The sequence below is a fragment of the Pelobates fuscus genome, chromosome 5 (genome assembly GCF_036172605.1).
Source record: "Pelobates fuscus isolate aPelFus1 chromosome 5, aPelFus1.pri, whole genome shotgun sequence".
Lineage (NCBI taxonomy): Eukaryota > Metazoa > Chordata > Amphibia > Anura > Pelobatidae > Pelobates > Pelobates fuscus.
The window spans coordinates 100,657,466-100,671,785 of NC_086321.1; the positions used below are offsets into that span (position 1 = coordinate 100,657,466).

The 14,320-nt window shown below is 34.6% G+C and overlaps 1 protein-coding gene across 1 annotated transcript in view; it reads left to right on the top strand.

Annotated features, from left to right (window-relative positions):
* The window catches only part of KCNN2 (potassium calcium-activated channel subfamily N member 2), a 195,447-nt gene extending 183,026 nt beyond the window's left edge, over positions 1–12,421 (top strand). The window contains exons 7-8 of the mRNA XM_063456928.1: positions 8,891–8,960; positions 11,827–12,421. Of these exons, the coding sequence (XP_063312998.1) occupies positions 8,891–8,960; positions 11,827–12,114 (358 nt within the window). The 3' untranslated portion in view covers positions 12,115–12,421. The remainder of the gene's footprint in view (positions 1–8,890; positions 8,961–11,826) is intronic.
* The last annotated feature ends 1,899 nt before the right edge of the window (positions 12,422–14,320 follow it).

Genomic DNA, 14,320 nt, shown 5'->3' on the forward strand with positions numbered 1-14,320 from the left:
GTGTGTGTGTGTGTCTGTTAGTGTGAGTGTGTGTGTGTCTGTGAGTGTGTGTGTGTGTGTGTGTGTGTGTGTCTGTTAGTGAGTGTGAGTGTGTGTGTCAGTGTGTGTGTGTGTGTCTGTTAGTGTGTGTGTGTGTCTGTTAGTGTGTGTGTCTGTTAGTGTGTGTGTGTCTGTTAGTGTGTGTGTCTGTTAGTGTGTGTCTGTTAGTGTGTTTCTGTTAGTGAGTGTGTGTGTGTGTGTCAGTGTGTGTGTTTGCCTGTGAGTGTGTGTGTATGTTAGTGAGTGTGTGTGTCTGCTAGTTTGTGTCTGCTAGTGAGTGAGTGTGTCTGTTAGTGTGTGTCTGTTAGTGAGTGTGTTTGTCTGTTACTGAGTGTGAGTGTGTCTGTTAGTGTGTGTGTGTTTCTGTTAGCGAGTGTGTGTTTCTGATAGCTAGTGTATGCGTATCTATCAGTGAGTGTGTGTGTGTGTGTATTTAGAATGCGGGGCGGGGAAAGGTTTGGTGGGGGTGGCGCGTTCAGGGGAGTGGGGGGGGTTGGCGCCTGAGTTTTGTCCTGCCTAGGGCAGCACAAAACCAGGATAAACCACTGCATCAGGCTGAATGTCCAATCAAATTCTTTTAGAATAATAGCTTTGGGGACTTACTGTGCATGCATGACCAGTCAAGAACCAAGTCAGACTCTGTTTTGACTGCGGATGCAGCATCTAGTAACTGTCACCGGCACAGGCACTAGAGGTGTGTTTAAACCTATAATGTAAACATTGCTAAATCTCAAACACAGACAACACCAGGTCCACTGCAGCCAGACCACTTTTCTTTTTTTCTTTTTTTCTTTTTTTCTTTTTTTTAATGAAGTGGCCTGGATGATTATAGTGGTCCTTGAATGTCTGTAGATGGGCTATAAATGACAACCTCACTCCCCTCCTTACATAGTAATGAAGGTTTTAAGGAGAATACCATTCCTACAGTCAGAGAGGGAGTAGGAGTGAATGAGTTCTCTTGGAATTAAATAGACATTGCAGAGATTGCTATAAAACTTTTAAAGTACCTTTATTCTAGAAATATATGATTTACCTGTATTTACTATATGTGGGAATTCTGCTGAAAGGCAGGCATTTTTTTTGCATTCTTTAGTCATCTGTACTGATAATAATGCCATCAGCTCCTTAAAAATACCTACAATCAGGGTATTTGACCATTTTTATAACTTTTTTCACATCTATTGTATGGGTGAGAAATTGTGTTCCATACCCCCCAATTCTAGTAGTATTCATCTGACACTGTTTGAAATAGTCGAGATAAGAGATACTGCATAACGTTGAAAGCTTTTCATTCCCAAGTGTTTCTATAATGAATGAACGAATATATTAAATACTAAACATTGTGTAAATTTACATAATTGACATTTTAATGTTTGTCAGAACAGCAGTCTATGCAAAATATTGCTGCTCTGTCAAATGTTTATGTGCTAGTTATGTATCCCATTTTTCTGATAAATGTTATGCTAATAGCAACAAATTCCTGGTAGTGTACATCAGAATCTTCTGCTTCTTGAATCTAAGAATAAGTGTCTTAGGTACCTCACGCATCAAGCCGATATTTTGTGAAGTTTCTGAAATGTATATAGATTTTAGCTGTTAAACTAATCCTACTTCTTGACCCCAAGTTAACGTTAATATTAGCTGTCAAGTTAGCTTTCTCTAGGAATAAGAAACTTGAATAACATCATTGCTTGGAGCAATCTGATTAAATGCTTTGATCTAAATGATACAACATCATCAATTAATACTTTAGGGACCTAGAAGTGTGGCTATAATTTGACACAATTAGACTCCTCATGCACATTATATCAATATATTCTCCTTTCACCAAAATCTGTTTTACTTTCATAGTCTTTTGAACTGTTCGTGTGGCCTTTAACATGTTGGTCAAATCTACAGGCAGCTCAAGATTAAATTTAGGAAGTTCCAAATCTTCAAAACACAACTTATTAAAAGATTTCAGGAGATGAACTCTGATTGTGAGACAGTCTTGGCCATGTCTAATGTGTCTTGTGGCTTTTTTATTTTGCAAATAAAGAGCATCCTGATTAATCCACAGAATAAATTGATCTCTTTATTAAAACATAAATCAGAAGGGATCTTAAAGATGTTTAATAGAGAAACAGATATGTCAAAAAAGAGACTGCACACTAGATTTGCTCCTAAGAGATGCACATATATGCTTTATTAAACCACATCAGATATAACAAACAAGAAGCCAAAAATCAATCAAGCAAAGAATTAAAGTGTTTCACACCCTTGAGAAAGGCAGCCGGGAGGTGCTGAAACGTTGGGGGTATTAGGGGTTCGTGTTTCTGCCAGAATAGGCTTGTGTAAGTTGTGGTAATTGCCATTGTTTCATTTGTTTGCCTTAGTGTTGTCACTTTAATTCTTTGCTTGATTGATTTTTTTTTTGCTTCTTGTTTGTTATACCTATTGTGGTTTAATAAAGCATTTATGTGTATCTCTTAGGAGCAAATCTAGCATGCAATCTATTTTTTGATATATTGGAATTTGTTTGTTCACTTGAGGGAGTGCTTTGGAGTATAAGCACCTAGTTATACGTATTTAATTACATGATCTCTCCATACTGTGTTGTCGTTATAATAGAGAAACAGACTTTAGATTTAACTTAATATGAATATATAACTTTTTGTACTTTAAGCATATGCATTTTTAAAATAATACACTGCATGAATGGGTCCTAACATTCCAGGTGTAAGAACTGTAGAATTGATCAATTTATATTTGGAAACTAACTGACTTTTATATCTTTCTATTATTTTTTTTCATATTTTTTTATATACCAATTTAATCTTCATAAATGAATAATTTAACAAGGCATCTAATGAATCCAAAATACTTATTTTTATCATTATTCTTATTATGGTTATTTTATATAAATATTTCATTATATGCAATAAGTAGTGGTGAAAATGATATGCACTATAATAATAATAATGCAATATATAATAATATAATAATACAGTGTCGAAATAATTTCTACATTATATGTTTACTGTCAAAAGTGCAGTACATCAAATAAAATATATGTATTTATATCGTAATATCTGTTGCACATACTTCGATCTAGGCTTCGATTTAATCTTTTTGGATGCACTTAACAAATGCTTTAACATTTTTGGATAAACTATTAAAGTCATTTAATATTTTATAAATGTGTTAATATTTTTATATGTCTTGATGTGATGATTTTTATAGATGATATACATTTTGATATTTAAATAGTTTGAAAAAAATATTTTAAAAGCTTATCTAAAAATATTAGATCAAGTCCTTACATCAATATTTTGTACTTTTATTGTTTTTCTTATTTATATTTTAGTTTACAAATGGGGTTTATACAAGAATTGGTGCTATATATATATATATATATCATTCCTCTTAAAGGAATACTATAATGCAAAATATAATCATAATATTATAATAATATAATTTACCTTTTACAGAGGTTCTTATCTTATCCCTCATTATTTGTAACTAGTTAGATTTTGGCCACACGTGAACCTGAGCTGAAATGTCTCAACCCTGAATGTATTTATTTATTTCTGCCTCATTTGACCTTCCTATTAGGGGGTAAATAACTTCCCATGTCTGTGAAATACATTACAATATATAAAAGTGGCTTCATATCTAAGAATGTACCCATCACAGGCCACTAGTAAATCAATGTAATTGCTCTATATACTATCACAAATAATTGTCCACAAACACATTAAGGGGACACTCCAGACAATCTGGAAGCAATACTGCACCTAAATTGTATCAGACAAAAATATCTCTTGATTTGTTTGTATTATTCCAGATGCAGAAAAAAAGCACACCTGATAAGTGAGAATTGCATACCTCCCAGGTGTCCCAATTTAAGAGGGACAGTCACTACTTTGGGCCCATATCTCTCTGTCCCTCTCTTCTATCCTCTTTTCTAGGAGCTCTGCATTGATAGTGTGTCTCAGTGTACATATGCGAGCTCCACAGCAATAACACAATTACTGTGTAAATAAGATACATTGTTTTTGTTTTAAATTACATTTCAGTTGCATTACTATTATTATTATTTTATTATTTATATAGCGTCAGCAAATTCCATAGTGCTGTACAATAGGTGGATTAACAGACGTAACCAGACGAGTTGGACTCACAGGAACAAAGGGGTGGAAGGCCCTGCTCAATGAGCTTACATGCTACAGGGAGTGGGGTATAGTGACACAAAAGGTATACGTAGGGGTAACGAAGAAGGATGCTAGAAAAGTATTCACCGAGGGCTTAGTAGGTTATTTTTGACAGTTGCAAGAGAGGAAAAGTCATGATAGGAGCAGCACTCAATCCCTGTAGCCAACCGGTGCTCTGGATCAGGACCAGCAATCCCACAACGATAAAGCAACACAAGAAATTCTTCAGGCACTGAAGGTGTTCAAGCCGCAGGCAGTGTTAATGGAACAAAAGAAGCAGCAACGTTTCGACCTGCTAAGAGGTCTGTCAAGAGGTGAAGACACAGTAAAGGAGTTTAAGCATGCGTGGGATAGGCATAAGGCTATCCTAACTATAAGATAAGGCCAGAGACTAATGAACGTATTTAGAAAATTGGGCAGACTAGATGGGACGAATGGTTCTTATCTGCCGTCACATTCTATGTTTCTATGTTAAGACCTCTTAGCAGGTCGAAATGCTGCTGCTTTTTTTTGTTCCATTAAAATTGCCTGCGGCTTGAACACCTTGAGTGCCTGGATAATTTTTTGTGTTGCCTTTTAGTTGCAGTAGAAGAGTCTTGGGGGGAGGTGAATGAAAACCTGCTAACAGTTTAATTAGTATTATTATTTTATTATTTATATATTTTCAGTAAATTCCGTAGTGCTGTACAATGGGATAATTGATACGCTTTCCTGAAGAAGGGAGTTTTCAAAGCCTTTTTGAAGGAGTGGAGACTGGGTGAAAGTTTAACGGAGAGGGGAAGGGAGTTCCACAGGAAAGATGCAGCCAGTTGCATGAATTGTTATTAGTAAGTCACCCAGAATTTCTCAGGCTAGCCCTGCCCCTGGCTACACCCCTACTCATATCTCTAAAATTAAATTGTCCCTCTTTGTCCATTTAAAATGTTGGGAGTTAGTCTTAATCACATGCCATTGATGTGCAAGATAGGTAAGGAGAATACGATATTTATGTGCCAACACCATTATAATATATTTCTTGCTTAACCTTACTAAACTGGAACATGTTGCCCTTCCGTTTGTTGTCATTACACTATTAGCTCAAATAAACAGTGTATAGATTAAGAAGAGCAACTTAGGAAATGTTATAGCAAATTCAATGTGCCAATCAATGTTATTGCCTAGCCAAATAATAGGTTTCATGGACATAATCCTTTCACTCATAGCAAATCCCTTATAATTACTAATAAAGAAGTATTTCTGCTACATCGGGTTCTCGCATATGTTGCAAATGACATCTGTACATTTGTTTGTTGGAGGCTCGTTTTTACTTGCCACCGAGACCTAAATAATAGTCACAGTAATTTTCATTGTGTTAATCTGTTTTGCCAGAAAGACTTGATATCGTCATGTATGTACAACTACATAACTTGCTTCAAGGCCTAGAAAAGGAAAATGCAATGAGTATTTCTGACATGATTAATTGCTTTTACATATGCAAAGTTAAACCTATGCTTTGTTCACTATGCTAACATTCTGTAAATATAAACAGTCACTTTCTAAACTTGCAATCTGAGATTAACATTACTCAACGGTCCACTCAGAATCCCGAGAAAAATATAAATTATTGCATATTTTTATTTTCCCATAACGTGTATACCTTTTTACAGGATATTTTTCAACAGTATTTTCTTTTGTTTTGTCTTTTTTTTTTCTCAACAAAATGAAAATAGAGCTCGGAAGTAAGTTAAAGTGAATGAGCGGTTGTTTAAAATCTTGGACACTTTTTTCCAATTGCATGCAAAAGAACGGATTTTTTCTAATGAAATCAATAACTCCTTGAGCGTTTGAAGGGACTGCAAGAACATAAAATGTATTGTTGTCCTCTCAACGAAATAAGAGTTACTGATCTGATTGCTGTCATATAATCTGAACTTACAGTCATAATCTTAACCTGTGATAAGTGAAATTCAGACATTAAAAAAAATGAGAGATTTTGGTTATTTTCTTTTCTTTTGACCAATCAGCTAAATTTTGAATAAATGTATATAATTTGCCAGGATCTCTGGTTGTGTAATGCTTACACAAAGAATAATTGGACGTGAATAAGGTCAAGCATCAAAATATTCCAAAAACTAATATGAACCTTGAGTTTGGAATTGTCAATAGAAGTTAACTGATTAATGCAAGATCTGTATTGCATAATTTATATGTTCTCTTAAATTGAAGGCAGAAGAAGGACGATCTATGAAACAAAGGATGCGGTTTTATAAAACACAGCAGATAGCATAGAAAATGTAACTACATATTACATTTTAGTTCTCTGTTAATAAGAAGCAACAATGCATTCTAGAGTGCAAGCTCTGTATATTTATTAGAGGGTAATGTATGAAACGAGGCATTTTTAAAATGGCAGTTTTTACCCCTGATTTATAGTGACATTGTCAATATTCTGCACTGGTACGCATACACAGTGCAGTGCTACTGTACACCAAATAATGGCATCATAAATGTTACTGCCTGCTTAGGTGTGAAAGATATTAAAGGAACACTATAGTCACCTAAACAACTTTAGCTTAATGGAGCAGTTTTTGTGTGTAGATCATGCTTCTCAGGTTTCACTGCTCAATTCACTGCCATTTAGGAGTTAAATCACTTTGTTTCTGTTTATGCAGCCCTAGCCACACCTCCCCTGGCTATGATTGACAGAGCCTGCATGAAAGAAAACTGGTTTCACTTTCAAACAGATGTAATTTACCTTAAACAATTGTATCTCAATCTCTACATTAAACTTTAATCACATACAGGAGGCTCTTGCAGGGTCTAGCAAACTATTATCATAACAGGGGATAAGAAAATCTAAATTAAACAGAACTTGCAATAAAGAAAGACTAAATAGGGCTCTCTTTACAGGAAGTGTTTAGGAAGGTTGTGCAAGTCACATGCAGGGAGGCGTGACTAGGGTTCATAAACAAAGTGATTTAACTTCTAAATGGCAGAGAATTGAGCAGTGAGGCTGCACGGGCATGTTCTATACACAAAAACTGCTTCATTAAGCTAAAGTTTTGGTGAGTATAGTGTCCCTTTAATATTTTATGACCTTTGTTGCTTATACTTCACTAGTGAAAAAGAGGAAAACAAACCAGGAGACAGAAGTTAAGCAACCATGGCCAATGTGTTGCTGAGCAGAAACTTTGCTCTGCCTGACAGGAGTATAATCTAATTCATATCTGACAGATTTAGATTTATCTGTATTACAATTTGCATCAATTAGACATATCACTAGTATTTTTCATTGACAAATGATATTGTAAAGAGACCATAAGAACATTTGTGTAGATTAGCTGGGGTTTTCATTGTGGGAAAGTGACAGTGACAATCCACAGTCTTGTTATCAAGTTGCAATATAACCTCGCCATATTATTCACTGCCCATGTGGTACAAATGACAGAATATAAATATTTTTTATAAATAATAAGTTGTGTAGTTTTCGGTTCATATGACTCTTTGACAGGTAAAGGTTAAATAATGGGATTGGTAGTCCGGAAGCATAAAACATTTGAGAGGGGAGAATTTGTTTCCTCAAATCAAAGTTCCTGATCTCATATAAAACAATTTGATATAGTAAAGACGTATTTCATGAACTTGTTTTATTGTTCAATAATTAAAAAGAGCTTTTCTTGTGGCTCTATAATTATGAATTACATGGTAAATGTTTTAGATGATGTTAGTCTATCAGTAGGTGCTCTCTGGCTACATACTAGTGTCAGGGATTGGAGCACTCTCATGTTAGAAGTATAGACATGTATTCCTAACATTAGAGTGATGTGTAGCCTAGTTAGATGACGTCCTCTGTTTAAAGTAATACAAAAATGGCTTGACTTACTGATTTTTTACCAGAGGTATTTTTTTGCTTTGTGACAACTACTGCTCCCACTAGGATGACTTGGTAAATAGACATGGTAAAAGGTATTGAGAGACGTGAGGCTTGCATCTCAGAGTGCTAACATCAGTGCCTTCTGATTTGTCAGCTTGCAATTAACCTACTTGAAGAAGCGATCCCGATTTTACTTGTGTTGACTGGGCAATGTGATTTTGCCATCATAGTAAGTAAACTGCCAACTTGCCACATTTTATATTTGTGGTTCTTTAGCTGCTGGTCAAATAAAAGGTAATTTTATATAATCGAGACTCTCACTTATCACTGTATTTCTTCATCAGGTACCAACACCTTCTAACCTAATCCATCTCAGACTAAACAGGTTTAAAACCAGTATCAAGACATGTAGGCATATGTGGACATGGATATGTTTTTGTTATTACAGAGGAATCCTTGTATTGTTTTCTGAAGTCTGCTTGTCGTGATACTAAGCCTAAAGGAATGTTCTTGGTTTTAATTTTTCCACATGAGTAGATGTATCTAATCCTTTTTTTCTATGAAGTAGAATAATAAAGATCTATTCTCAGAGTACATCACATTATCTTGCTCTCTCCTTTCCTTTTTGCTGTTTTGAAGAAGCATGCTTTCCATTTGACAGAAACATAACAAATTGATATTAAACTATCAGAGACATTGCTCATAACAATCTTGTTTTGCTCTTGCAAGATATATGCATGCATATTGCGAAATAATAAAGCATGAAGAACGACATCTAATGTTCATATTTTTATCGATATTATAGATTACGGAGTGTTAAAATGGAGCAGAGGAAGTTAAATGATCAAGCAAATACTTTGGTGGATTTGGCAAAGGTAGGTACAGCATTATATTGATGTGTACAGACCATAAAAAAATGTAAATATAGTAAAGTACTCCTTAAAGTTACCATAAAACATCATAGCAAACAAAGGCAACATTTTTATACGTCTGCGATATTATACACAAAATAAGCTCATCACTTCCAAGAACTGAAACTATCATGTTGTACCAAGTGAACGAGACAAAGAACCTAGCCAAAGACATTTAGGATGCCCTTGAGGCTCAAACTTAATCAGATTTCTTTTCATACATTCCATAACAGTATCTGCTCATTGATTTGAAAGTTCACCAATGGGTTACATTTGAGATAGTTTGCTGTGTAGCAATTTTTGTATAGTTCTCCAAATGACAGCATAGATATTTTCTGAAAATATCCCATTCTTTTTAAAAGAAAACAGTAACATTATACGGGTTCTCATATATGCAATACAAAAACAATCTGTTATATGGTGATACTTTTACAGTATTTTCTTTGACCGTATTCAATATTTTCTGTTTTTCTACCTTTCCTATGTCACTCAGTGTTTTATACGCATTTAACATTTAAGGTTTAGACATATTATTCCCAGTAAGTGTTATGCATATAATGCATAACTAAGGAACTAATTACAAAAAAAACGATTTTACTTTTTATATTTTACTTTTTATATTATCTAGCTCCCATTCATAGTTGGTTGTGAACCTGCCTCTGTCCATATAGCTGATTGCATACGTGAGATAAATGATGCGACACCTAAGTGTACATAGCCAAAATCTTAAAATTTTAAACATAACACCAGCATACTATAGAACTATAGAACTAAGGAGGTAAATGCAATAGGATTCCCCTGGCTGACCCATGTTCAAAGCATACCTAGAACAATAAAGGGCATGCATAAACAAGGAAGACATAATGTCAGATTTGAGGCCACTACATAGATGCAATTACATGCCAAGGTTGTAAAGTAGTAGGGTATACTAGATTACAAATGTTCACAGTAAATGGATTAGAGGGTTAAGATACAGATGTGTGTCTAAGGTGAAACAACACATTTATTTAGCACTAAGATGCAGTTTACAGCAGTGAACATAAAACAATGTCATACCTTACTAAGGGGGTTTGAAGGAAATGAAGCATACTTGGGCTTTGTTTATAGAGTACCATGTAGCTGTAGGCATAGTGGAACCAATCTGTGAAATAACAAATTACTAAAGCTATGGCTAAAATAAAAAATAATAAAGGTAACACAAAGAAATACAGAAACACGGGAAAGAAATGAAATAAAAAATATCTTAAATCATATTTTATTTCTTTCCCATGTTTCCGTGTTTGTTTATGTGTTACCTTGTCATTACTGTAATGTTTTATAAAAATATATTAATAAAAACTAAATAAAATATTAAAATTATAAGTCTGAAACAGAGAGATTCAGCATTCTTACAAAGATATTTGGTTAACATGCATGTATGCTCTTTGCCATTTTATTTTATGTATAATATTTTCTTGAGTGACAACACCGAGAATAGGCAATGAGTACAAAATGTATGCCACAATTATTATTAAGACCATCAAGCAGATCAACATTTTTGATATGATTATCATGTAATTTATCTTGGCTCTAATCATTTTACATTACATTTTCTGATCTTTCGTGACAAGAGTCCAGCTCAATTATTTTTATTGCAGTTGTCTCTTTAATCCATTTATTAACTAGTGTGGCATTATATGGAATCAAAAAGGTTTTCTACGTTAATCCTTGACATTTTGACTCAAGAGACTTGTAATAACATAATTGAGTCAAATGTGTGATTCAGTTGGTTAACCACACTGGGTCAAAGTAGATTACAGTATTCTAACTACAAGAATAGCACAATCTGGAAAAAAAACAGGATTCATAGCGCAATACATGATTTGCTATGATTGATCTGTTGACAGGTATGTTACATATTTTTTACCAAAGACTGCACATTGACTTGATATTTCCAAGACATAGACAAAACAATGCGAAGAACACTCCAAGCACAATATCTACTACAGCGTGGTAAGATAATTATGGTGCCAGGAGTGCCCTGGCATGCCTCAGTGTAAGTAGCCAAACCGGTTGTCAACCATACTTGTTGACAGCTAGGTGCAACCTGTTGCCTCCATTGCTATCTTTTGAGAGCCAGGAGCTCCTGCTTAGGATCCTCCGTTGGTTTCCTGAGCTAAGCTCAGCAGTGCAGAGCTAGCTCATTGACTAAAAGCATCTATTGATTGCGCAGAGCCAAAAAGCTAAGCCCTGAACTGCGGTGCTTATATCAGAAAAAAGTTAAAGGTCTGAAGGTTGTTTGGGAGGTGCGGGACACTAAACATCTCTGGTGCATTCATTTTTTTATTTGACACATATGGGGCATCCTTTTGTACATTAATTTATTCTTTGTTTGATCTTTTGATTAGAAGTCTGTATGTACCGTACTGTATAAACATGATGTATATATTTATAATTGTGATAAACTTGATCTGGTTGTCAATTATATATTAATACATTGTATATTGGCACTCTATAAATACAATTGTAATGTATATGTTCATACCACTGAATTGCTGTTCTTCATTTTGTAAAACAACTTTTCAAGTTAATCGAAGTAATAGTAAACAGAAAGTGGCTAACCATTTTTCATATTTATCTGTCTGTCAATCTCTGTATTTTTTCCCATCTCAGTTTTTACATCAACCTGTCCGTCTCTTATCTCCAGCAGACAGTTTTTTCTTGAGGGAGGAATTCTTCCTATTCCTCTATGTATTCTTTCAGATTGTATCTAATTTCCCAGACTGCGTGTTGTGACAAAATCAACATTTACAATACAGTCGTTGATGTCTGTTTTTTCTTTTCCTTGTAGACACAAAACATCATGTATGACATGATCTCAGATTTAAATGAAAGAAGCGAAGACTTTGAGAAGAGGATTGTTGTCTTAGAAACAAAGCTAGAGACATTAATTGGTAGCATTCAAGCTCTCCCTGGACTGATTAGTCAGACAATCAGCCAGCAACAAAGGGACTTGGTTGAAGTTCATCTACAAAATTATGACAAGCATGTTGCATACAGTGCTGAGCGATCACGATCTGTTTCAAGAAGGAGAAGGTCCTCATCCACTGCACCTCCAACGTCATCAGAAAGTAGCTAGAAGTCAATAAGTTAACCAAAAAAAGACTTTTTTTGCCATCATATGGTCAATATTTTAGCTTTTATTGTAAAGCCCTATGGTACTACTAATCAGTGTTGTCTGGATTCTGATGTCAGAATCTTGGAAACCTGAACTCAAAGTTTTAGGCCAAATAGAGTGAGAACTCTTCTTTTTCTTTCAGATGCACAGTGAATGCACCTATCATTGCTATATAGATTGTTTCTCCAGAAATTTCACTAACTTTTTATTCATGCACTTCAAACAAACTTTACTACTATATAGTATAATAAAAATATTAATTTCTGAACAGGTGTGTGGTCCACTTTAATTCATAGAATAGATAATTATTATATTTAGATAACTAGTAAGAATGATAATGGTTAAAATAAATAACTAACCCTATTTTTGAAGATTTACTAAAAGGTGCCCTGAAAATGTTGCAGGTTTTATTATAATACTCCATTATTTCCCAAATACACAATAATCTCCCATAATTTCCTCTAGAGTTTAGTCCCTGGTGGTGGATAACTCCACGACTATATTCTGGTGGAGAGAAACAGAATTTAATTCAGATGGTTGGCTTGTTAAGAAGTCAACTGATGGATCCCTCGGCTGAGATGGACTGTTTAGAAGCTTTTTTTTACACTTTTTAAAGGGGAGTGAGAAGCTTGGCAGTTTGTTCAAACTTGTGAATTGGAATCATGGTAAGTTGTCAAGTAACAAATCCTCTTGATACTTTGGTCTAAATTTAGTAAGTTGGTTTTCGGCTTACTGTTTAGTTATATAAATGCTTTAAAATAGAATGCAGTGATCCACATTGTTTTTGCTTACTATTACTCTTTCATATACCTGTGATGTAGGAGCTGAATAAGAGCACTTCTAGGAAAGAGAAAAGTTGATTTCAATATTTTTTATACAAACCTTGCACAAAGGGAACACTCCAAACACCATAACAACGTAATCATAATTAAGTTATAATGGTGCAAGTAAATGCCATGCACCATCTTACCTGAAGAGGTTAAATCTTAATGAACTGTTTAACCCCAAAGTCTGTAAGACAGTGACTGATTGCTCTGCCCAACCATTTCCTCTAAAGGACAAGGCTCACTGATGAAAGCAACACTAATTAGCTGCACTGATTGGCTAAAAGCACCAGCCGATGCTCTCAGCCCATCACAAGGCTCCCAGTTCAGAAGCCTAAGTAAAAAGTGTGTCTTGAGATTGTTGTTGTTCCCAGAGTAGTCCTTTAAACAGGTATGTATTCCTCAGTATAATTCTTTTATTTTTCTTTGCACAGAAATGTTTTTTGATTCTGTTTATCTCTAATATGTTTTATTTTATGATAATCAGAGTATGGAATATAATCTGTTGCTAGTTTAACACATTCACCTTGTTTATGATGCTTGTTTTGTGTTCTATGGAGATGTTTTGTTGTTTTGCACTGCAAAAAGACTACTGATGAAAAACCCTACTTTAGTTGTCCAGGCCAACCATGGTAGCATATACAGAAATGGTTAATGGTTAATGGTTAAAAGGAAAAGAAAGTCTCTTAAAGAAGACCTACTCATCATGTAAACGTCAGACTTTTTTTTTTTTATCTTCAACAGCAGTTGGATAGAGGCAACTTTAGAAGTTTATGTATACAGGGCCACTTTTATTAATATTTTTTTAAATTTGTCTCCCCCTGTGTTGCTACATATTGTGCCTTTTACGTAAGTGCCTATAAAGTTTTTTTCACTGCTCAGGAGAGCTCTTGTCCCTGCGTTCTTTTGCTCCCTGGCCATGTTTTGTGTTCGTATTTGTAATGTGCAACTCCTCAGAGCCTGTTTATTTAATGTTTCTTATATTTTGTTCTCCCAGTATGTTTGGTCCTTTTTTTCTTTTTACTTTTTAAATGACTCAGGCAGGGAAAGTTAATCTCTTTCCCTAAAAACCCAGTATAAAGCTCTTCTTTTAGTTTCTGTACCTGTGTACAACCCCATTTATGGACCCAGGGTATTGTCCTACTTATTTACCATACACAGAAGATTAGAATTCATTAATGTCAGTTGATATTCATGAATTTTAGAGTATTTCAATTCACATTTCAATATTTTTTTTGGTTCATATAGCGTTTAGGGAAGATACGAACGCCACACCACATATACGAAGTAGCAACAATGTCCAGGTTGTGATTTCTTTTTCTTTTTAATTCAAGCCAGGTTGG